Source organism: Macrobrachium rosenbergii, chromosome 51, assembly GCF_040412425.1.
Source record: "Macrobrachium rosenbergii isolate ZJJX-2024 chromosome 51, ASM4041242v1, whole genome shotgun sequence".
NCBI lineage: Eukaryota > Metazoa > Arthropoda > Malacostraca > Decapoda > Palaemonidae > Macrobrachium > Macrobrachium rosenbergii.
Window position 1 is genome coordinate 32,475,888 of NC_089791.1, and position 26,485 is coordinate 32,502,372.

The window sequence follows — 26,485 nt, forward strand, 5'->3', positions numbered from 1 at the left end:
CAATCAAGTAGCTAAAAATCCTGTGAACATCTTCGTTAGCATGTGTACGATTTTCTCAGGGGATGGGAGGCAAGGATTGTCTGTCTGTCTCTCTCTCTCTCTCTCTCTCTCTCTCTCTCTCAGCCTCCTCCACATGTTGCAGATGTTATACATCATCGTCTCCAGACTATTTTCAAGGACATCCCACGAAGGCCATTCCACGACGAAAATGACTTGCCAAGTAAGGACCTAAACATCACACTTCAATCCTACGCAAATGCAAGGGTACGTCAGGAACTGCAATGTTTTGGTGGGGCTGAGGTCGTGAGTTGACAGATTCAAACTGATCACGAGTGAAGACATGGCTAACTGTTCAATAAGTTTCAGAGCCACACTAGCATCGTCTTCAAGGATTTTTTTTATCCGAGCAAATATTGCTTCTTTCATCTACACACCTTTCGCCACCGGCCCCCGCCTTCCCCTCACAGCGGGGTTCCAGACTATTCATCTGCCAGTTATCTGTAATATCTCCCGAAGTGGCTGCAGGATTGGAATATAAAATTTAGGCCAAAGGCCAAGCGCTGGGACCTATAAGCTCCTTCAGCGTTGACATGGAAACTGGCAGTCGAAAGGTTTGCAAGGTGTAACGGGAAGAAAACCTTGCAGTTGCACTATAAAATAATTATTAGGAGAGAGTGGAAAGCAAGATGGAAGTAAGAGAATATGAACAGAGGTACAGTAAAATGAAACCGAAGTGGTTGTTAGCCTCATGTTCTTCCCCTTGTCTGTGACCCACCATGCAGCAGAAAGCTACAAATTACATAAATCTCTACTTAGGTCAACAACAGGCACATGAAATTGTTTAGTAAACAGAAATCGCTCTCTTCCGCGGAGGATTTGATCTTGGTACTCTTGCTCATGGGGCGAAAATAGAAACACCTGACAGGTCAAATGGTCGTGATATATACCTCGCCATCGGGAGGGACAATATTCGATCCTAGGTAAAGGAGGTCCACTTTCGTTAAATCCCATTTGTTGACCTAAACAGTGAATAAAGTAACGGTTACTTAGTCACCTGAGAGAGAGAGAGAGAGAGAGAGAGAGAGAGAGAGAGAGAGAGAGCGCTTACAGACAACAGTTGTTTTCTTCCCATATAAACAACAGTCATCTCCCCACATGAGCCGAAAAAAAAATTTGTCTCCAATTATTATGAAAAAAATATTAGATTGCTCATTCAAGTAAACACTAAGGACGACATTCCTTCTCAAAATGCTCATTTCATCCCTAACATAACTCAAGCGATGCATTCACGAGAGGTCTTATCACTGCACATCGCAACGCCAAAGAATGAACATTGTTTATCCAAGAATCCTGACATTGCTGTCGCCCTCAGGCAAGCTTAAAAGTTTTGTACATTCATACAATATGTCGGTAAGGAACGTAAGTAATTTACTGACACCCACTCCAAGTCAGTAACAAAAACCAATAATACAATGCAACGTACAAAACAATCTTGAACAAAGTGAGCTAAGCTCACTTTATTGAGCAAACATTTTTTATTTATAAAATAAACAAAAAATAACACTGAACAACCCTTGGATGTTTCGCCCACTTGGTTTCACATCAAAAAATGAGAGAGAGAGAGAGAGAGAAGGACGACTAACTTTAGACCGGTGATGTCATTCAGCTCCCAAAAGGTAAGGTGGACTTTAAACTGACCAAACGACCCGTTTAAGGCTACGGGGGAGTTATTATACCCTTCCTCTCCAACAGTATCCAGCACAACAATATCCCCTTCGAATATCGCCCCCACTTCTCTTCCCCCTCCCCCACCCCACAAAGCCAAACCCACACTCCACCCGACACCCCAAAACCCAAGGGGATAGGTAGTCTACGGAGCCGTAGAGAGCGCAGCAGCCAATTATGAGTCATGCCCTTTACGTAAATGGTAACCTCTACGCTGGAATAATGGCGTGCACTCACAAACCGATCAACGAACATATATTTGACGACTTTTGGGGTTCAATAATCATCATGTAGTGTTAGGTTTTCAACAGTCTAGAAAAGTCGGATCTTTCCTAGTTAGTGACCCCCAACAAAGTTCAGGGGTCGTTAACTACGAGTCAGTCTTTTGTTTATGTTTTTACGGTCATCCCCAACGGGCTTGTACTAGACAATAAACACTAAAAGTCTTCTTCTTGTTTTATATAATCATTGGTTTCCATACTGTCCAATATTCCATGAATTTAATGGACTGCGCTAAACAGCGTCAATTCAAACATCGAAATCAATACATCGTCTGTCACTAATGATCAATACATCGTCTGTCACTAATGATCAATACATCGTCTGTCACTAATGATCAATACATCGTCTGTCACTAATGATCAATACATCGTCTGTCACTAATGATCCATGCATCGTCTGTCACTAATGATCAATGCATCGTCTGTCACTAATGATCAATATATCGTCTGTCACTAATGATCAATACATCGTCTGTCACTAATAATCAATATATCGTCAGTCACTACTAATCAATGCATCGTCTGTCACTAATGATCAATACATCGTCTGTCACTAATGATCAATACATCGCCAGTCACTAATGGGGTCGCAAATTGCAACTGGAATTGGAATACAAAGTTTAGACCAAAGGTCAAGCGCTGGAACCTATGAGGTCATTCAGCGCTGAGTAGGAAATCAGAACAGCTGTCAGGAGAGGGGTGAAAAGCAAGACGGAAGAAAGAGAACATGAACGGAGGTACAGTAAAAGGAATGAAAAGGGTTGCAGCTAGGGTCCGAAAGGACGCTGCGAGGAGCCGTAACCTACAATGAACAGCGAGAGGTGCACTGACAGCAATGCGAAAAGGTCGCAAATTGGAGTTTTTAAAGTTAGTTATCTAGATGATGGCGGTCAATACGGCCTAACGCATTCCTTCAACGTAGATCTATAAGCATAAAGAACAGGAGCCTTCTTTCCTATGGAATGGAATATAGAATTTAGGCGAAAGGCTAAGCGCTGGGACCTATGAGGTCATTCAGCGCTGAAACGGAAACTGGGTGTAGAAAACATAGAAAGGTGTAACAGGAGGAACACCTCGCAGTTGCACTATGAAACAAATGTTAAGAGAGGTTGGATTTCAAGATGGAAGAATGAGAATATGAATGGAGAAACAGAAAAAGGAATGAAAGGGGTTGCAGCTAGGGACCGAAGGAACGCCGCAATGGACCTTGAGCAATGCCTACAGCGCACAGCGTGAGTTGCGCTAACGACACTACCCTTTCCTATGAGAAATGGTGAACACACACACATACACACAAAAAAACCCATTTCAAACTCTCATTTATTTGAGCCAACGCTTCGAATGGACAACGACGCTTACGTGAGTTGTAAAAGCATCCGCAAACGCTGTACATAAAAAAGACTAAATAAAAGGTAAATATAATAAAAAATAACCATCCATAAAACTCCCACGTGGTTCTGCCAAATTTAGGGCGCACTACGATGACTATCTGCGTAGAATATATCACAAAGGAATCTTATGGAAGGAGCGAGCAAATGAGAAATATAAAAATAGCCCATGAACAACAGAGAGAGAGAGAGAGTGCTTCTTTGTCACTTTGAAGGTTAATTTAAATGGCATCTAATTTTAACTATAGTATTACTCATTATGCTATATAATGAAAGTGACAATATACAGTAATACCTACTGGACCACTATACCATTAAAAATCCTCTCTCTCTTTCTCTAGAGAGAGAGAGAGAGAGAGAGAGAGAGAGAGAGAGAGGATTTTAATGGTATAATAATGGTCCAGTAGGTATTACTGTATGTTATCACTTTCATTATACAGCATAATGAATAATAATATGGTTAATATTGTGCCTTTTAAATTAACCTATAAAATGATGAAGAAGCACTTTTTTTACTCGTCTAGACAACAGACAGCCCCTACAGATTCGCTACTCAGACAACATTATAGTAATGTAATACATAGTATGGTGGATTGTTATTATTATCATGCCACATACAATTACTTACTACAAAACAACACTACAGGATGCAGACAACGCTGAACTCACTAAATCCTACGCATTTTCAACCCACGAGAAAATCTAGTTTTTAAGAAACCAGGGAATGGAATATATAATTTAGGCCAAAGGCCAAGCACTGGGACCTATGAGGGCATTTAGCACTGAAAGAGGAAATTAAGAGCAGAAAGGTTTGAAAGGTGTAACAGGAGGAAAACCTCCCAGTTGCACTATGAAATTGTTAGGAGAGGGTGATAGGAAGATGGAAGAGAGAGAATGTGAATGGGGGTAGAGTAAAAGGAATGAAATGGGTTGCAGCTAGGGGGCCTAAGGAAGGGACGCTGCTAAGAACCTCAAGTAATGCCTACAGTGCACCGCGTGAGGTGCACTGACGGCGCTAGCCCCCTACGGGCCAAAATGTATTAAGCCTACTTCAATTCTCAATATAACATGCAACAAGCAATTGATTCCACGTCAGATCTTTATCAAAATTAGTATAAGTAGCAGTAGCAGAAGCCACAGTGGTCAGAGAAGCAATAATTAACTATTTATTCCATTATCACTATAATCCCACATTTTCTGTAGTCGCCTTAAGCCGGTTGGTAACCATAAAACCAATATTCTTAAAACATGGGTTGTGTTATGGCCTTTGGACCGCAGTGTACAGCTCGAAATCTGAGTTCCCTTGCTCTAATAATGAGTACTCAATCATACTTTCTTTTCCTTTGCTTGTAAAATTTGTTGTATATCTCTCTATTTTCTTACTTATTATCAATCATACAACCTCATTTCCCAGTTATTTTCAGCTGTGCTTTTCAAGATGTGGGCATCAAGTTCCTGGCCTTTTGGGATAATTTGTATATTTAATAATAACAAAAGTACCAAACGCCTTTCCCATCTAGAAACGCCGTGAAAATCATAAGAGATATTTCTCAGTAATTCATATGAACTGAAAAAACTTTCTCACTAACAGTCACAAAAATATCAGTCACAGAAGCCAAATTAACGGTCGGTCAAGAAATAAGACCCCTATATTATGAAAGGTAATGTCTTTTCCCTTTCACGCAAATAAGGTATGATACCTATCCCCACCATTTAACACGGGATCATCTACCAAGAACTTTCTACTACTGAGGGAAAGATGGTAAATCGTACATTTTCAACATTAACCTGTTTCCTCTAATCAATCAGTGTACCAGTATAGGTAAAGCAACATTATTTATATTTATTTATACATAATATGTACATATCAAATATAAGGAGCCCATAAAAACGCCAAAATGTAGAAAGCGAATGTTATACTTGCCTGATGAGAGAGACAGCTGGTCTCTGAAATGTAGCATTTACTTTCTACATTTTGGCATTTTTATGGTCTCCTTATATTTGATGGAATTCTGTTTTAACAGAAAATATTTCACAGTCATATACAGTATATATATATATATATATATATATATATATATATATATATATATATATATATATTATATATATATATATATATATATATAAATATATATACATACATACATACACACACACACATATATATATATATATATACAAACACACACACATATATATACTGTATATATACCTATGTGTATCTAGTTAAGAATACAAATTTCAGCTTGAACAAGAAAGTCCAAAACAGAACAAAGGCAGTATGCTAAAGATCCGGATCTGCAGAAGTTTAAGAAGGAAATTCCATGAATTCATTTTAAAGGGTGATAGAGGGAGGGAGGTGGGAGATGGAGGGAGGAGGTTATAGTGAGCCGGGAGGGAGGGAGGGAGGGAGGGGTCAACAGACTAAAGGGTGAAAGCCAATCCATGTCATCCCTAAAATCTACAGCACAGTAACAGACTGACCTTTGCCCCCGGGTCAGTCTTCCCCCAAAAAACCCACTTAAAATAGGAACGCATACACGTTAAAAACAAGTAAAAAATGCTTTCTTCGACGCAGTCGAGTTTTCTGTACAGCAGGCTACCGCGTATAATCAAGGCCACCAAAAACTGACCTATCTTTCGGTGGTCTCGCTATAACGCTTTATGAGCCGCGGCCCATGAATCTTTAACCACGGCCCGGTGGGGGTCTACCCTATATCGTTGCCAGAAGCACGATTATAGCCAACTTTAGCCTTAAATCAAATAAAAACTAATGAGGCTAGAGGGCTGCAATTTGGTATGTTTGATGATTGGAGGGTGGATGATCTGAAGATCTGAGGTTGGACAGAAAAAGGGTGGACAGAATAAGTGCGGACAGAATAAATTGCGAACGGACGGACAAAGCCGGCGCAATAGTTCTCTTTTACAGAAAACTAAAAATCGTCGAGTATGTAATGATACGAGTAAATAAATGCGTACTCGTATTACAGGACAATCCTTTTCCTTGAAGAAGTAGCTAAATACCATAAGAATGACCCAACACGTTGTTTTACGTTTTCTCTACACGATGCAACAGAAGATTCTCGCAAATGGGTTGAAGTTACACTCCTCCACGTATGTTATCCTCATCACGCACTGCTGATGTGGATGAGAGAGAGAGAGAGAGAGAGAGAGAGAGAGAGAGAGAGAGAGAGAGAGAGAGAGAGAGACTAAATATAAGCAGTGATGTGGGACACCGCTGATGTAACGACCTAGAACTGAAAAACACAGGATGTTATGTATAGGAAAGGCGCCCTCGAATCCATTTTACAGTAGAGAGTAATTTCCTACAGATTTCTGATTACTCTGTCTGATCCGTGCGCAGTCTCGCTGACTTTCAAGAGCCAGATGTCTGACTTTTTCGATAGGAGGGAAGCCTAGAAGACATGAATCTATTCTCACGGTTTTGAAAATGATTTGGTTGTGTTCATGATGGGCGTTTCCACAGCCGCTTCTGGTGGTACTGTAAGAGTTTGTTGCATGGGAATAAGAGAACGCATCACTTTGTGGATCTTTAAGCCAAAATTTCCTACAATGGTATCAACTCTATTCCATCTTGCAGTTTTACTGGGCGTGACATCAGTTCGTTTGATTGCCTACGTGAAGAATTCAAGCCCACTGACTCAACTGAGTGGAATGAGGCAACTTAGCATGCGCGTGAAATCCCAGTAGCGAGAGTAGGAAGGTTTGAAAGGTTTAACAGGAGGAAAACCTCAAAGCAGTTGCACTATGACACAACTGTCAGAGAGGGTGGGAAGTCATATAGAGGAAAGACAATGTGAATAGAGCAACAGTGAAAGGAATGAAAGAGGTTGCAGTCAGGGGACGAAGGGACGCTGCAAAGAACCTTAAGTAATGCCTACAGTGCACCACGCGAAACAGTCCTCTTGATATCTGTCTTACGTTCGCAATCAAAGCTTTACTGCGCGTCTTTCCCGATACACCAAGTCTTATTATACCACTCTTTACTTCTTAGGATAATAGGACAATTACTGATAAACCCCTGCTCTTCCCCAAATTCGTTTGATAAAGAGAATAATTTGAAAGGTCATTCGGCGCTGAAAAAAACACAAAAAGATCTGGAATGAAAAAACCCTGGTTGCAATGCGGCTTAGGGGAAATAATATGAAGGGAGAAACAGAAAAAGGCATGAAAATGACGGCTGCAAGAACGCTGCAAAGTACTGCGGCCGTTACGGTGCACCACGTGAGGTGCACTGACGGCACTGGGCCCCTAAGAGGAATAAAGAGAATAGCTTTAAAGTTTGAAATTTGGAATAGACAAAAAAAATCTCTGAATGAACATTATCTCCTCCCAACCGAGTTGACTGCGGTAATGACAAAAGAAAACATTACTGTTTTTGTGAAGGATGAAGGACGAGACATCTGAGCAGGTCTATGAAACCAGTGAGTGAGTGTCGTCATTTGTTCTACTTTTTATTTCTTTTCATCAACGGGATCTGACGTTCGTTAAGCAGTTCAAGGCTGAATAACAGCAGTATCAGAGGTCATGTGCTTTCTCTGAGCTTTCATCCTTTTTCCGAAGAGCTTTATAAACTCTGAAGAAAGTGAAAGCCTCTTGAGAAGTGATACCACGCGAAAAAAGTGGTTCTTCCCAGCTGATAGTCAAACCATATACTTCAAAAACAGGTTTTTAGCTAAGTACCAAAAGCGAACATCACCAAAGAATTTCCGAGAATTATTTTTAGCTTCTCTAAACATGGACATCAACCCTGCCGTTAAGCACAGAAGACAGATCAATGTTCATAACTAACATTTGGAAGTGAAGAGACAAACATGATCGTAATATAGGACGCCTGATAATAAGGGTCCATGATGTGTATGGATATAAAACAGTTTCAGCTGCAGACTGGCAACATATGGCACAAAGATGCGATGGACAAGGTTTTCATGAATAGGGCGCCAATGGTCACAACTGGAATAAGTTAATTTTAAAATAGAAGTCGATTTGCAATCAAGGAACCTGAATATGGTTTTAGAATACAACAGAACATAGAATATAGAACTTAGGCCTTTCGCCAAGCACTGGGACCTATGAGGTCATTCGGCGCTTGAACGGAAATCGACAATAAGGAGGTCTGAAAGGTGAAACAGCAGTTCCACTATTGAAACGTTTGTTAGGAGAGGGGTGGAAAGTCAGATGGAAGAGAGAGAATATGAACGGAGGTAGAGTAAAAGTTATGAAAGAGGTTGCAGCTGGCGGCCGAAGGGACGCTGCAAAGACCCTTAAGTAATGCCTACAGTGTACCGCGTGAGGTGCACTGACGGCACTAACCCCCTACCGGGCAATCATATGGCGTCCAGAGTCAAAATGGGTCACCTGCATTTTTACTGATATTATGCTCCGTATTTTGTCGAGATTAGCATAAAGTTTTACACACGACACACAGCTTACTTGAAATATTTCATACAGCTTTCTTGCAGCAACTGCTAAACATGTGCAAGGAGAGGCGCTTAATGTCAGATGTGGATAACTGAGTCAGTCATTCATTGTTTTCGTAGAACAGAGGAGGTTACTTCAGGTACGGTGATGAAACTGTACCGAATAAACACATTTTTTTATTTACATCACAGAATTTGTTGTCCTATCTTTGACTCAACAAGTACAGCGCCTAGAGTCCGTATAATACGCAAGAGAAGCGTAATGGTTCCAAGGACAATTCCACGAGCATCAGCTACGCAACGGGAATCCAATTGCTGCTAATGGCATTTCTCCGTCTACTGCAAACGATATCTCCTAACGAAAGTCCATATATCCATCCGTACTCACTAATATTCCTACAAATCTTACAGGCACTTGACAATGTCCAAGTTCTTACATATCTCTTTATTATAACGGCATGAGTTGATTGAGTGATGATGAATTTTGACAAGCCTATAACCAACTGATCTGAGCTGAAGACGTCTCATGATCACTTGCTTTGTAACAACCCTACGGAACCAAAGTCTTCCCCAAAAAAGTTACTGACAATACCGAAAGTTGCTGATGAAAAATTACTCCAGAAAGTCGTCGTGAACAAATCAGTGCAAAAGGGGGCTGAGAATAAATGATACTTTAGTATAAGAAACTGTTTGCATATCCATGCTTTGCATAAGTTAATTTATCACATGATGCACCAGCAGTACTCTTGTCACAGAAATGTATACGTATAAAAAACGCTGAAATAAATTACAGACAAGGATCCTTACAATTATAATAATCTGCATATGGGGGCGAAAAGAAATTCAATATAAAAAGGTACTGGGTAAGTAAACTTGCAAATGTTTAAAATTAAAGATACACATTATTATTATTATTATTATTATTATTATTATTATTATTATTATTATTATTATTATTATTATTATTATTATTATAGAGTGAAAGGGCATTCACCTGAACACGTCTATACGGTCATTAACTAGCAGAACAATATGTCACAATGTGAGATAAAGAGAATATTGAGAGAAAAAAAAATAGAATTACACAGCATTACACTACAGTTATATCAACAAACAAACAAATACACAACACACACACACACATATATACATATATATCAACAAAACCAATCATGCTTACTCCTTAAAGTACTATTAGGGTCTTATAAAATCACGAGCATCGGCATTCAGCAAAGACAAAAAAAAAAAATGGTACCAGCAAAGATGCAAAAAATATATAAAAACAATAAATAAAACAATACAGCAATTCCCTTACAGTACCAAGCGTAACACTGCAGTAAGCAATAGCGAATATGCAGGGCACATCAGCGTGGGAGACCAAAGCTCTCTTATGCGAATCCCAGAGAAAAAATGAGGAAGAGGAGGTGGAGGAGGAGACTTCATTCTTTTGTTTCTATTTACGGCAATTTTCAAATTGTTACAATAAGTATAAACAAAGTCCTATGGAATATATATAGTCCACATCAGGATATTGGAGATGGTAGGGAAGAAAGTTGATATTTAAAAACACAAAACGTAAGGAACATTCTTTTGGAATTCAAGACCCAAGGACTGAAAAAACAACAAAAAAAAACCTACAAAGGCAACAAATAAAAAATCTGCAAGAACTTTAAACATTTAACGTAAAATCCTATTCTAAAATCGGTCAGGAAAACAAAATTCGTCCAGAAACAACTAAAACGATTAGTTTGAAATAACTCATCAGTGCAACATAAACAACATGAATACTAAGGACTATACTGACCGCTTTTTGCAAACGGAGATGGCATAGCGTTGTGATAAAAAAAACACACATTAATACACAGCAGTATAATTAAGGGTCATATCCTCTAGCTTTGGCTCAGCATGATGAGTATAAAACACACACGGACCGTTGTCTCAATGTATTTTATACATAGGAAAAACAAGGTGCTAAAATTCTACAGAAATCAGGGAGGGAAAGGTCAAGAGTTAGAAAGTAGTCGCCTGACTGGCACTGGTAGCATAAAATTTCGAGTGCACGCCCTTCAAATGAACTGTTACTTAACCATTTTACTACCAGTAGTCTAACAAGCAATTCAATCTTTACCTACACAAGTAAAGAAATACAGGTATCGGTAACTACGACAGATATTCGAACAATTTGAACTATATTCCATATATTCCTAACTAGTAAATAGGCTATGCACGTAAATATCAAATCAAAACAACAGCTCGCGAGGAATAAAGGGACGAGTTAAAATACCCTGACTTGCAACAAAAGATTAGAAAGGGAGTGGGAGGTCAACCATGCATGAAGCAACCAACCAACCAACGACCCACCTAACTGTCACTGGACTTCTCGCCTGACTGAAACTCCCAATTTGTGTTTTCGTTTCAAGTCAAATCATAAACAGAATAAAAATGTTCGCTTTTAAATAATAAAAGTTCAACAAAACCACCTAAATTATTATGGAGAAACTCATTGTGGGGAAAAATAATAAACACAAAAGGAAAACAGTACCATTCTCTGAAATCTGCAGACCCAAACCTGTACTGGCATTTTAAAAATTGTACAGTATATACTGTGTATATATATATATATATATATATATATATATATATATATATATATATATATATATATATATATATATATATATATATATATATATATATATATATATATACATTCACATACATGAAAAACATTACCAAGGCATCGCTTATAAACTTTTGTTTTAGGCTACTGATCAACACTGCAGAAAATTAACATCCTTGAATTCTCCAAAGTCCTACAAAACCTTAAACAGCCTCCTCAGGCTTTATCGCTAACATGCCACAACAATGTGTTTCAACTTGCCTCAGTTCTATAATTCCAAACTAATCATACTTTTGCCTTATTTAGCCTCCTTTTCAGCTCCTTTTCAGGAGGATAATATTCACTGGCAGGATACTGGTAGGGTTAATCTGCTGGATAGGATGATTGTCACAAAACTGTTTATTTCTAAAAGCAAGTAGCCTACAACCTACGAGATGCTCCTTGGAGAATTTGTTCTAATACAAGACACCTTAATCTAACTACAGCAAAACATACCTATACATTTCAAGTAACTGAGAAAACATACTAGCTCAAATACACTAATGTATGGTAAAATAACTTATCAAAGTCCAGATCCACAAAAAATAAAAGAAAGAGGTTATTGCATGTTCAGTACTTATCAATTTCAACAGTTACAACGACACATTTTCCGTATTCACTTTTTATTAGCCATTTTACCTTTTTTTTTTTATTTCTCTAGCATTAATATTTATGTCTTTGATGCACATATTTATTACAGGTTAAATTTTGATTGCACATACAACACAAATGCAGTACTTGATTATTCAATAATGAAATGAGCATTTCTCATTTAATGGAAATAATTTCGTGTCATTATTCTTGCAAATTAGGGAGATATTTGCAGCTTTACAATTTAAAATTACAGCATCAACATGAATTCTTGCAAAACAGTACGATTTACAGCGTTCAAGGTCAGGTTAAGTTAGGGGTGGGGGCAGGGCACTAGAGCAGGCTATTTCTCCACTGGTTCTCATTTCTCTTGAAGATGGGTTAACCCAATTTATTGCAAATATTGCAAGATTACCCTACTTACGATAAGGGATTTTGCTTTATCCTACCAAACACAAAAATGTAGGTATATTTTACTTTGAACTATTATTTGATACTGGATATTTTATCTGTAATCTGAAGTATCCTGAACAAGGCTAGTACGAAACTCGCGACCAAATCTATCGCAACACTGCTGTTACTAAGAGATTTACCATCTTTTGCTTATGTTTTAACATTTATTCAAATGGGACTGTTACTGAACAAAGCACTCAAGGGAGTGGTGCTGGTATTAAAGTAAAACTTGACCAAATTCAAATTACAATTTCACTTAACTATTCTGATAGGCCCTGGGTTATGGAAAAAAAGCCAGTAATAATGCGAAAGCGCTGCCCAAACCAAGACTGTGCCCATGGGTCATTGCCTGCTTTAATGCACATAAAGCAGATCAAATCCCTATTTCTATAGGGATGCATCCTAACGTAACCTAAGCCTGCCCAAGTGACATTGTGCATAGCCTTACAGAAAGTGCATGAAATTACTCTACAGTAGTCTATTACCAAAAATGAACCAGTTTGCTCTGCAGACGCTACAAATTGGCTATCTTAGACTCACAAAGGCTAGGCTACAAAAGAAAGGTCTGGAATATTGCCTGGTCAACAACTAAAGTTAGAAAATGCTTCAAACTGCTGGTGAGGAATTTGGCTAATTCATCAGCTGTCAAACCTTGGGGAAGGCCGCCATAAAAATGCATCGAAAGCATACCTTAACACGTTTCTTTCCCAGTTATAAACGTCCTCTCTAATATCCAATATGTGAAGAGAAACTATTGCCATAAATAATAAAAGATTCACTTCTCTCAAAAGACTAAGCTAAGGCAAGAATCCAAGGACACCGGCAAAGCAATAAGCATCCACATTGATCGTAAATGCAGTTGTGTTGTGCCGGCTCTTGCTTTGTAACGGCGCTCACTTGTGTGTTTGTCTAATAGCTTTGCTTAATTTTCTTGCCAGCAACACCTCTGCTGCACAATTATGGGGTACATTTTAGATCATTCTCTCCTCCCTCGTATCATGTCTGAAATTTACTCGTTTTATCAATCTACTGTTCTCCATCCTTTCCATACGGCTGAACTATCTCGATACACTGACTCAATCGTGCTAGCTCTTTTTCATAGCTTCTACATTTCTCCATATTTCTTTCCATACAAATTCTTCTTACACCACATAAACTAAAAAAATAGATTTAAGAGCAAAATATGCAAATGGATGGGTGGTGTCTGAAGAGACGACAGTCTTGTGCTGATCCGTTATTATGTTAAAGAGCTGCTAAATGTGAAGTGAGGAAGACAGGAAAATCTACATTTGGGAGAGTGGGGCGTTTGGCAGGCTGTAATTTAGAGATTGCTCGTGAAAGTGACTGTGGAAGAGGTGGGAAAGTACGGGTGAGTTACCGAGATGTCATCCCAAAGGAATTGATTTCCCGTTGTGAAATAAAGAAATTGCTGACAGAAGCATAAGGCTTGCACTAAAATGGTGTCGTTCCATGTACCTTAGAACGTATACAGGAGGATTTTGGTTGATAAAATGTGTACCAAAAAAGGTAAGAGGCAGAGTGTTTGTAGGAGATGTGAATGCTTGGTTGATGAGCCTTCAGCGTAGATATGCAAATTAGCTGACATTACAGAAGTCTCCTGCAATGGAGCTTAACTAAGATTCAGCGTGTTTAAGATGGTTTCAGCAAACGTTGTCCTGTTCTCCCTTCAGCCACACCTTTTATGAAAAAAATAGGTGGGTTGTAAACATACATCAACATTTAATGGATAATCCCATACACTCTCTCCCGCACGTACAGAAAATTTAACCAAAATTATAATGATTTTACCCACCTCCCTTATGTAACAGGATGTCTCTTTCCTACGTAACTGTTATTAGAAAGACATCCTAGAAGAGTGAAACCACAATGATCATTCTTAAAAGATTATGATTAAGTGCTGCAGGATGGTTGCATTCAGCAACTTGAGACGCCAGATATATAGCCTGCATAGAATCATAATCGCTTGTGTGACGTATCTCACTCTCGTGGGCGTCACTGATTAGCTTTGAATAGCTGAAAGACAGTCATGCTGTCTTTTTCAGTACAGCTCTACGTCGCTAAGGTCACAGAATACGCTCGCGTTTCAAACCGAAATCATACTGTTAATCATCGTTACAAATAAACGTGGTTATGAATTAAAAGAATTTAGCTCCAATATCCTTCTTTCAAGTGAACCCCCGTTTCAAGAGCCGCTTTGAAGTTGAGATGTTCACACTTCATAGAACAGCTTGCGATAGTACTAATTCACTAGTCCCATTAATGGATATAAAACTCTTTCGCTTGCATCGTTTTGTATCCAAAAGTATCTTTTGACAGTAATCCAAGATCTGTTAATACATCAAGTCTAAGCACAAACCATATTGCCACTAAAAAAAGCAAAATATAACAATATGGCCTGGCCTTAAAGACCACCGTGGCAAAAGCTAAATAAACGGCAGTGGCAAATAGCAGGTTCATGTGTAGCCTTTGACCTTGACAACAACTGTCTGGTAAGCCTACGCCTTCTGCCCTCCCACCTCCGCAATGCCGTCCTCATGCAACCTAGTTCCGAGGTATGCTATTCTTCTTCTTCTTCTTCTTTGTCCACTTATGCAATCTTCCTATGGAGTCGGCCGCTAGAGTCGTTCTCTTGTCTTCTGATTACAATAGCGTAACATCTTGAGTTGCACCCAGTGAAAGTATACAACTTTATTGTTCTCAGCGAGGACAAAATTGAGAAAGACTGACGTTTCTAATGCGTTCTTGGGGTTATCTGAGGTTGAAGCTAAAATGACGTTGGCAAAACAAGGAATGATTTTGCAGAAACAAGTTAGAATCAAATGAAGAGTTGCAACAGACGAGAAAATTAGGTGTTGTCTTGAAAAGGGTGCACAGAAGAAAGCAGCTAGACTTGAAACCTCGCCCATTCTCTTGAAAGTGAAATGATTTAATAACATCACTCACCACCTCCCAGACATGAATTGCGGCCTCAGCGTAGTTGTGTTGGGTGAATTAATCTAAGCAATTTCATTCAAGACTAGGCGTGCATGACTTCATAGATACAGTGTCTTAGAGAACTTACAAAATTAATATATTTATACTCGCTTTTCATTAATATTTAACGAATTTTTTATACAATCCACAAATACTAACGAATACTGTCACTCAAAAACAAAATTTTCTAAAAGTGGCACAGCCAAAAAAAAAAAAATTAAGAATATTTTTATTTTTTTGATAAACGAAAGGTTTCAAAATTGCAACTTTACAAGAAACAACTTTCCTTCACGTGGTCTCGGAAGAAAACACTATGTTAGTTTATTTCTAAATAAGGATAATACCTTGTGGAGAGAGAGAGAGAGAGAGAGAGAGAGAGAGAGAGAGAGAGAGAGAGAGAGAGAGAGAGAGAGAGAGATTGTATGAAACTACTATGATTGTGTATTGAGTTGTCATTAATGACTAAAGAAATAAAACTTTAATACATGACCATTAAATAAACCTGCCCAGTGCAACTTTGAATGGATTGACTTGGTATTCATAACCTCATTGTATTGGCCTAATTTTGCAACATTATGAGAAGAAACTACCTACAAATAAGTTTTAAAATGAATAAATATATAAGACTTAGGCCTATAGGCCAAGCGCTGGAACCTATGAGGTCATTCAGCGCTGAAACGGAAATCAACAGCAAGAACGTTAAACCTCGCAGTTGCATTATGAAACCACTGTTAGGAGAGGGTGGAACGTAAGATGGAAGATAGAGAATATGAAAGGAGGAATAGTAAAAGGAGTGAAAGGGGTTGCAAGCTAGGGGCCGAAGGGCCGCTGCAAAGAACCTTAAGTAATGCCTACAGTGCACCGCATGAACAAATAAGTTTTAGAAATCTCAGAACTCAGAAACAATTCATTTCTTTTCCACATTCTTACAGGAAATGTGCAAATATACCACGAAGGCCGATGGGCTAATATATGCGACGATGAATGGGATGAACGAGAGGGAGAAATAGTTTGCAGGCAACTGGGCTTTCCAGGTCTGATGAAGGTCACTTACAGCGGTACATACGGACACGCACAGGGTAAGTTTTCATGACTTCTTTTCTTGCTGACAGATCAAATTGAATACAGAATTTAGGTCAAAGGCCAAGCACTGGGACCTAAGAGACCATTCTGCGTTGACAGAGAAATTGACAGTAAATGGTTTGAAAGGTGTAACAGGAAGAAAACCTCACAGTTACACTATGAATCAAATGTTAGGAGAGGCTGGAAAGTAAGATGGAAGAAAGAGAATATGAAAGGAGGTACAGTAAATGGAACGAAAGGGGTTGCAGCTAGGGGCTGAAGGCACGCTGCAAGGAACCGTAAGTAATGCCTACAGTGCACCGCATGAGGAGCACTGACGGCAATAACCCCCCTACGGGACTGACAGATTGAAAGACGAAGCTGCATTGTAGTGTGACTGATCAGGGGCACAACAATACTGCTAAAATCCCTTTTTTATTTTTAATTTGTAGTGTAACTTTGATTTAAGGTAACTAAAAGCGGAATCATACACATGACTAGTTGGGAATAACATGATTACTTCAAAAGTGACTTACCATGCATATACTATATAAATGATGTTACTTGAAAAATGCGGCTAAATGAATGGTTACAGAATGGACACGAGATAAAAAGTTCAACCAGGTAAGTGTGATAAAGAGCGCGCTGACAATTGTTTGTTCTTGTAATTAAAAAGACAGTAATTATAAACTTTCTAAATATTAATCCTTCAGAAACCAAAGGTTTTACCATTGATGAAAACTAAACTGTAAAATGTCCTCACATTTTACATAGTATTTTTTTTTAGTTAAAATTGTCTAAAGAAAACACTTCCAACTCTTAAAGCTGACACCAAAATACAAACGAAAAAGTCTAATAGCATTTATTTCTGACAGGTAATTATTGGTTGGACAACCTATTTTGCTATGGATCAGAAAAAAATCTCACTGAATGCAGGCACGATGGGTGGGGGATCCATGACTGCGAGGGAACCGAATCAGCAGGAGTTGTTTGCAAATCCCACTTCACAACGACCACAGCAGTACCCACGCTCCCTCCAAGAGACCAACCTATCTTCACAGATAAAATAAAAATCGCGGTGCGTAAAATCTCGTGATTGCCGTGGCTTCTTGTTGACATCAGCACATTCAGTTTGCCAACATTCCTTTGGAACGATGTAGACAGCAACCGACTTTTCCATAATACTCTAGGTTAAAATCCCAGACTTTTATTCACTTCATTTTGTCGCTCATAGTTTTTGCTTGAACGAAAGAACCAAAAGAAGTTTGGAGAAGTTTTCCACCAGCCATATCAGGACCTGTCAGCACTGGCCATTAAATTTATAATTCCTTGTCAATTCTTCGTTCCTAGAAGCACTCTTTCTATCTAAGAAATTCTGCTGATGTCCGAATTGCAATGCAGACTCTTTAACCCAAATTATTCTTAACATTCTTATTGCAGCATGCGCTTGATGGGAAAATGAAAATAAGATTAAAGGGAGGAAGGACTGACACCGAGGGCCGCGTAGAGGTCAGACTACCAGGTTCTACGAACTGGACTCTCTTGTGTGGAGATGGATGGTCTCTCTTGGAGGCCATGGTTGTTTGTCGGCATATTGGCATGAAGTATGCACAGGGAGCATTGTCCGCAGGTAAAAAAAAAAATTCACAGATAACTTAAATCAAACCTGATAAAGAAAAATTAGTATCTTTCCAATAGATTAAATTAATTTGAACGATATGCTAATTTTTCTATCGCAAACATAAGTCACAGTATTAACTTCCTATTCAGTTCCTTAAAACTTGTGTTTTCCGCTCTTGTGCCACCAAACGATGCTTAATCCATGAAAATTTATTTTTTCGAAACAGGCTTCTTTGGGGGAAATAAGTCGGACATTTCAATCAGTGGAATTAAATGCCATGGAAATGAAGAGAAACTGGATCACTGTTTACATGACGCTGTGGGCGATGTCTTTTGCCCTGACGAAGGTTCTGAGCCGAACATAGCAGGCGTGACATGTGTAGAAAGTAAGTGCGTACAAGTTTTGAGAAACTACTGAAATGCTTTTTTCCTTTTGTAATGCAAAAAGCTAGCATCTTATGTTAAACCATTTATTTTCTGTTGATATCTTCTGTTAATGCACTTATTTTGTATTCCAGAAATGGCTGACTTGGTTCCAGATCACATAGAGCTGGCGAGGTCGGCTCATTTGGAAGACAAGCAATTGTTCTTTTTACAGTGTGCAATGGAAGAAAACTGTCTTGCCCAATCGGCAGTAATAGCACAGGTAACAATATGCGTTTCTTTGGGAGTTTACAGCTGTATGAAAATGTCACTAAATATTTCCTCGGATTACACATTATTTTTACACATAGGAAAATACCCATTTAATTCAAATCATGTAATAAAAAGAGCTCAAATAATGACTGGAATTTTCTTTGAATACAAATCTGTAAATTTTAATTTAAAAAAGGCATAAAAAAACTACATTGAAAAAGTGAGGATCTAAAGTGACACTGATCTACTAGAGTGCAACAATTCGTTGTCAGAACTTTCGTTTATCAAACATATGGTGTTGTCTAAAGGGTCATGAAAACACATTAATTTTCTTACTCACACAGGAGACTGGTTATGGATGGCATCTGGAAACCAGACGACTCCTAAGGTTTACTGCCCGCATTGTAAATCAAGGAGATGAGGCCTTTAGACCTTTTCTGCCTAAGGAGCACTGGCAGTGGCACGCATGTCATATGTAAGTGTCATATGATAAACTTCTCTATATGTTGCATGGTTTATTTTGTCATGTATGATACACATACAGAGTTCCCTCAGAAATTCCAGAAGATATGAAAACTTTAAAGATAAGTGGTTCTAGATTAAATCTCCCAAAGGGTTGCCAGTGCCCCAAAAATACAAAATAATACACAATAGAACTGAGTTTAATATATGGCACAAATTTTCCTTTGCGTGCATTTATAAAACTGACCTAAGCCATTTAAACTTCCGGCATTATAAACCTGTCTAAATTGGAGGCCATCAACTAAAGTCTTCTTCCTCGAGAGTTAAAACTACAATTTGAACTGCAATTTACCAAACTCAGTTGACGAGCTCTTGCGTTTTAGATGAAAATGCATATTACAGTAGGAGACGTAGCACTATTTATTTATTTATTTCAACTGAAGAAATGCATTTGACTGTATCATTCAGTAACAGCTCTTTTCTTTTTGGGACAAGTAATTGATAGAATCCCTTACTTGATAGTTTGTGTTTATTTATCTGCTTATTCGTTATCACTGAACTGTAATACAGATATGCTGTAGAGGAACAATGATTTCTTACTTTGCTTGGGGCTAGTGATTATTGGAGTTAACTACTGTGTTTGTTATCATGCTATCTGTTGGTCACAGGCTCCAGATTGTTTGGTCATTACCATCATATAAATATTCTATAATGCCAAGTTTTAGAATAAACTAGCTATATATGACACTGACTTAAAAATTATTCTTACTAGACATGCATTCAAAAGCTCCATCTTTCACACACAGGCATTACCATAGCATGGAGGTCTTTGCTCACTACGACATCATAGATGAGAAGGGAAACCGTATAGCTGAAGGTCACAAAGCTTCCTTTTGCTTGGAAGATAACAACTGTGCTCCAGGAATACAGCCGGTTTTCAAATGTGCCAATTATGGTGACCAAGGAATCAGTCCCGGATGTACAGATACATATGCATACAATATTGACTGCCAGTGGATAGATATTACCGATATTAAGCCTGGTACTTATACTTTTAAGGTAAGGATTTCTTCATGATGTTCTGTTAAATCTTACTATATAATACAAGCAATCACTTAACATTTAAATGCTTTCTTGTAAAAGCTGTTGCATTTTCTAACATATTTAGCAAGTAACATATTTAGACCGTTAATTTTTGTCTAAAATTTAAACCAGCATCTGGCAGTGCAATAAATAATTTTTCAGTTCAAAGTTTTTCTCATTTTGTGAGATACAAATTCAGGTACACCTGTAACCATAGAAACTGCTCTTATATATACCTTGCAAAATATCAGTACAGTGCAGTACTTGCCTTACAATTTTCTCCATTTTTTACCATACTTGAATATAAAACATCCAAAATATTTACATTTACCGTTCATTTTTCAATGAAAAATCATAAATTTTTCTCAATGCTCATCAGTATTCAGTAATTCATCAAATTAAAGTTTTTAAGTTAATCAAAATCCACTAACTACCAGTAGCTTACTGATTCTGTTCACAGACAGCCAGATTCATAAACCTAAACAGAAAATTACCTCTTGAGAAGGTAACAGCTCAATTGCAACTCACCTGCATAATTTTAATTTTACAGCACTTGAAAATTACTGAAAATTTATGCTCTAGTGTCTAAACAAAGCTTGTGGATGCATGAAGCTGCAAATGTTGAGTCCATAAACACGGCAAGCTAACTTTCCCCTGAATCTTAACTTGTAGATTAGCATAACCTAAACACTACATAGTATTTAAAGATGGTATCCATTTATCTGTATGTTCATTAATCATTACTAAAGTATAATTCTGATAAACAAAATAAGATACTACTGGTGGAATTGCAGTAAGAGGAGGATCACAGCCTTATTCTTTTTAATCCAATATGAGCTGTCTGTCCTGTAATATCTAGGTGCTGAAGATGCATACAGATGGTAACGCTTTTGTGACAATTGTTTCACTAAATATATTAATAAATAATAATAAGACACAATAATAATAATGCAGTAATAATAATAATAATAATAATAATAATAATAATAATAATAGCACAACAATAGTGTAATTGGTTTTCTTAGTTCCAGATGTATCCATTTTATTATAGTATCAGTTTTATCATCACAGCTGGGCACTATATAAAAAATGAAATTTAAGAGTTTAATGTCAATAATCCCAGTGTTAAACTCTGTAGGGACTATTCTTAAGTAGATTCTTAAAATTGCAAGACCATTTCATTTATGCATGAGCATTCTGTAAAAAAAAAAAAAATTCCTTACTAAATATCCAATTTCATCTGAACATTTCTATCACTGCACTGATGCTGTACTATGGTTGCTGTGGCTCACTTGATCTTCAAATCCTATCAATAATAACCTTGAGTACCAGAGATAAACCAAAGTGATCCTATTTCTTTGCAGCTAGCTGTAAATCCTGAACTCAAGGTGCCCGAGATCTCCTTCGACAATAATGCTGCTGTGTGTGAGCTTATCTATCGTGAAACTAATGCATGGATTGGCAACTGTTCTTTGACTCGTCCCTAATGTGCCAAAGTACCTTCAAAACAGTTTCTTGAGACTTCCTTAATCAAACAATGGTAGCACACTAACTGGTTGTGTGAAAATTACTTATACTGTACAGTATACTGTGATGATCATTAAATATGATATAAAAAAGAACAAAAACCAGCTCAGGTATCACACCATTATTAGGCGATGATTACTTGTCAGTCTTTAGGGAATAGTGTGAATGTTAAACTTGTTACTGTTTAAGTGCCCCTTACAGTGTCATTGATGAAAGTTGTATTCATGTTGTAAAATTATTTTAGTCTCGACTCAGTTTCAAAAGAGCATTTCAAGTTTTGCACAAAGACAAATAACCTTCTGTGAGAAAGTAATGTAATTAGATACAAATTTATATACTTATTCTCGTCAAAGAGGATGCAAAGTTAAAAAACGATGGCATCTTATCCTGTGTCCTGGGTGTTTACCTAGCCATTCAGATGACCGACTGACAATGAATCTAAACACTACTAAAGACCCATGCCTGGGTAGACTGGAATCAAGGAGCAATAAGGACAGGTAGCTGTGCTCGATTGTTTCCCATGAAGAAGGGTAACATTGCACCAATAAATAACTGCTCAGGTATCAAGAGTCCCATTTTCAGCATTGGTTCAGGCAGCCTCTTGGAAGAAAGCATTTGTATTGTAGAAAGTGAGAAGTAGGGATTCAAAGAAAAACCATTTCCACCAGATAGATGTAAAGGATATCAAACAAAACACAAAAATATACATCAAAGGACAATCAGGATCTCGCTCAGAATAACATTGGAAATGGAGCAACTAAGCAATGAGTTACAAGGGAATGTGAAAGATAAGTTTCTCTTAAAAAAGCAAAGAATCTCCAAGACTAATGCCAGAAAAGAGAATGGAGAGCATGGTATGAAATTAGAGGCATCTCCTTTCCTGTAGGCAGTCCCCTGTTAATGGCGGGGGGTTCAGTTTCCGGCTGCACATCATAACCCGAAAAATGGCATAAACCAGAACATCAAAATAACAATGGGAATAAATGGCTCTTACGGCGCAATAAGCGCTGTAAAACTGGTACAGCGCCGTAAAACCACTTACGGTGCTGTAAAACCCAGTCAACAGTGCCATGAGCCAAGCGCCGTAAAGTAGGAACGCTGTAACCCGGGGATTGCCTGTACCACTTCCATGTCATCTAGGTCTTGTATAGGTATTTTTATAAACTCTCACTTTCTACCACTGATATATTATTGTGGACCTTATACAAAAAAAATTAGTATGCAATTATTGCTTCTTTCAAATAAAGTGGAAAGGGAAAACCATGAACAGAAACATGCAAAATACCTAACCGTTGCTAAATGATAAGAGAGGGAGGAATTTATATTCCAAGTGGAGCCATCAGAGGGAAAAATCTCAATTCAAAAGGACTGCTACCATTTCCAGATACTCAAGAGACCAAAGTTAATTCAGTCCTACAGACAAATGGACCAAACAGAGGATGAAAGGACTGGGACAACAAGCATATGACACAGACAGTTAGTTTGCGTAACCAATAAGATTGACAATCTTGGTCTATCCAACCTGTCTTCATGAATGCTGTTTATTAGACCCTAAGACTTAACCACAAATTACTATGATCTCTTAAAGCCATTTACACTACACAAGAACCATGCAGTGAAATGTACTGTATTACTGTACTTACTATTTCCCTTCACAGTAAAACTATAAAACGATAAAATTTCACATAATCAAATAAAAAATAAAATTTAGAGAAAGTTCAAAGAAACTGTTTCATCAATTGTAAATGCCATAATTTACACTTTTCTTAATGACTGTACTATCTAACATAACAGTACATAACAGCTGTCTTATCTTCATACAAATTTCTAAGCATAACGGTTTTCGACATATTACTTAGGTAATAAGCAACTAGCATCGACAGTAGTACACCGTAATCATTATGCATCAGGCATTACTTTCCTGCTGAACGTTGCACTACATTATCTATCATCATTTGTTAGTTAAGCTCATCTAAGTTAACAATACATACTAGTCGTCTTTTCTTTATGTTAATGTCTAATCATAAGAGTTGTAAAGAGTAATTTTATGTATCAGTCATAACGTCTCTCTGCTAAATGTTGCGTTTTATCAGTTTTTGTTAACATGCCCTTAAACCTTTTCTGTCTTGTACATTAAAGTGTACATACCTTATTGCTGTAATTTATATTTGACTGTATTTGTATTAACCTTGTACAATATCTTAAGTATGCTTATAAATATAGTATGCATCAGTAATGTATGGAGAGCTAGAGAGAGAGAGAGAGAGAGAAATAGTATGCTAACAGACATTCAGTTTTGTACAACTGCAAATTCCTGTATGGCATAACAATATGTATTGCTATAAAATATCTTTAATAGACTAACAGTTACATTACTTGTAGTAAAGCTATGTGAAAGGAGAGAGAGAGGACAGACTTTAGGCTAACAAAGAGACAGACATTTGTATGATTAACTTAGTTTAATTGTTTAACAGTGATTTTATCATATCCCATGCAACATAAAAATTAATGCTGTAATATATTGTTAATAAGCTTAAAATTATAAGAGTACAGCAACATATGTGTTTGGGAGAACATGAGAGAGAGAGAGAGAGAGAGAGAGAGAGAGAGAGAGAGAGAGATACAAGATTTTTTTAGGCTGGTCATGCAATGTTCATTTAACTGTTCAATTTTTATTTGTACGATTACATAAGTATGAATACCTATGATGTGTTTTGAAGCTGTATTGATAATTTCTTCATGTGCCATACAACATACATAACAACACTCTGCCGTAACATATCTTTAAAGGGCTGGCACAAAGACACAAAGACAGAAGACAAGATATGGTAGGGTACACTTACGCAAATCACCAAGTTACGCAAAACCACAGCTATAATTCAGACAATTGCTTATTCGGTGAGGAGCAGACACCCTAACCCGTCCAAAAATACAGGTTTTATGGTTTCTCATTGTCCGAAAACTGTATGTCTACATATCAGGAATGTGAACCTGTCACATGGAATGGGAGAATATTCTGAATAAGAATAAGGTTTATACCACTGAAACATTTCTTCATCTTTTGTAAGATCACTAACTGCAAACCTTCCTACCTTTATTAAAGAGAATGGTTACTTACGTGAGAGGACAAAGTACCTAAGCTCCTCAGCTGCATTTTTTTTTCTGACTGAAGATCCCCTTCATGTTGACATACAGTCTTGCCTTCCATTTTCTGTAACTGCTTCATACCTGTGAAGAGACAATGAGAATTATTTTGGAGTTACAGCCATTTACTATCAGTATCTGTACATAATGTCAGTATGCAGATATACCCCTCATAAGATTTGAGATATTAGGGGTGCCTGTTGGCTGTGTTGATATCAATGTGCTCAAAGTTAGGGAGAAGTGAGGTAAAGACAACAATTAATGCTAAAGAATCACTTCCCTACTCACCACATCAAGAATGTACAGTATTTATGCCAAGCTTACCTGTGAGTCATGTCCTTTAAACAAAACAATTAAGTCTGCTTTGCGCTGCCAGCAACCAGTATCACCACTGCAGAAAGTTACGTGCTTAAATAGCACAGATAAAGTTGTAACCTCTTCTAAAGAGACCTGTGGTAGCATGACTGATAAAATGAGTTGAGATGAATAACCAAGAACAGTTGGGCCTGCAGTCATTGTTCTTGGGGTATAGACAACCTACTCTCACCAGCAAGGGCGCCCATGCATTCTCTAAAGAAATCATTCATCGACACTGGAAAAAGCTTACATGTCATCACCTAGTGGCCCTATATGCAGAATCAAGAAAACCACCTCAAGAGAAGATATTATAATTGTCAGTCTCATGCTATAAATGCCATCATGTAAAAGATTCAGTATATGAGTTAAATTTTTTAAGAGATAGAATACTGCAGGCTAGGGGAGCTGTACTGCAGATATAAAAAGCTACACATTGAGGTCAGCAACCACACATCAATAATATTTGTTTGGCAGTTACTTGTCCCAATTAGATGCCCAATGTCTACCCAGAAGTCCTTCAGCTAGATATTTCCCTTTGTTAGTAGACTGAATATTTTTTCAAGATGCAAAGAAAATTTTTTGTCAGCACCACTTATGACTTGCTCTTTCAGCAACTTGGCTTGAACAACTTGAAAGAAAACAATAACTTGCATGAGATTTGGTAACAAGTTTAACAACAACAATGGCAATGGAAAAAGCTGAATGATCAATTGGTAACACAGCAGTATATAGAGTTACTGGAAGATGTAGGTGGCTTGTGGACTGTTAGTTAGAGTGGTCCTGAAACACTACATTATATCTAAGCCTTTAGTTGACGTTACCATCAGCACCTTTCTTTAACCCTCTTACCTGTATTCAAATTTAAATATAAAAATAAACAAGTGATTATAAGTAAGTTTCACTGGTTGAGCAAATCTGATTACTAAATGCAAATAATGTTTATGAGAAAACACCATAATTATCTAAAAATATAGCATATGCTGGATACCTCTCATTCACTGGTAACAATACAACAAAGATTATCATTATTATATACCAACTGGTGAATTAAAGTGGATG

At 37.6% G+C, this 26,485-nt stretch overlaps 1 protein-coding gene across 2 annotated transcripts in view; it reads left to right on the top strand.

The window, feature by feature from the left end:
* The window catches only part of Loxl2 (Lysyl oxidase-like 2), a 30,938-nt gene that overhangs the window by 2,773 nt on the left and 1,680 nt on the right, over window positions 1-26,485 (top strand). Inside the window, exons 2-9 of one of the 2 annotated variants that reach the window (XM_067095237.1) lie at window positions 16,468-16,614; window positions 17,473-17,675; window positions 18,038-18,227; window positions 18,445-18,603; window positions 18,736-18,863; window positions 19,198-19,328; window positions 20,122-20,374; window positions 21,763-26,292. In XM_067095237.1, the coding sequence (XP_066951338.1) occupies window positions 16,468-16,614; window positions 17,473-17,675; window positions 18,038-18,227; window positions 18,445-18,603; window positions 18,736-18,863; window positions 19,198-19,328; window positions 20,122-20,374; window positions 21,763-21,885 (1,334 nt within the window). In that variant the 3' untranslated portion in view covers window positions 21,886-26,292. Of the gene's footprint in view, window positions 1-16,467; window positions 16,615-17,472; window positions 17,676-18,037; window positions 18,228-18,444; window positions 18,604-18,735; window positions 18,864-19,197; window positions 19,329-20,121; window positions 20,375-21,762; window positions 26,293-26,485 lie in introns of those variants that run through there. The other variant, XM_067095236.1, reaches the window with a different exon arrangement.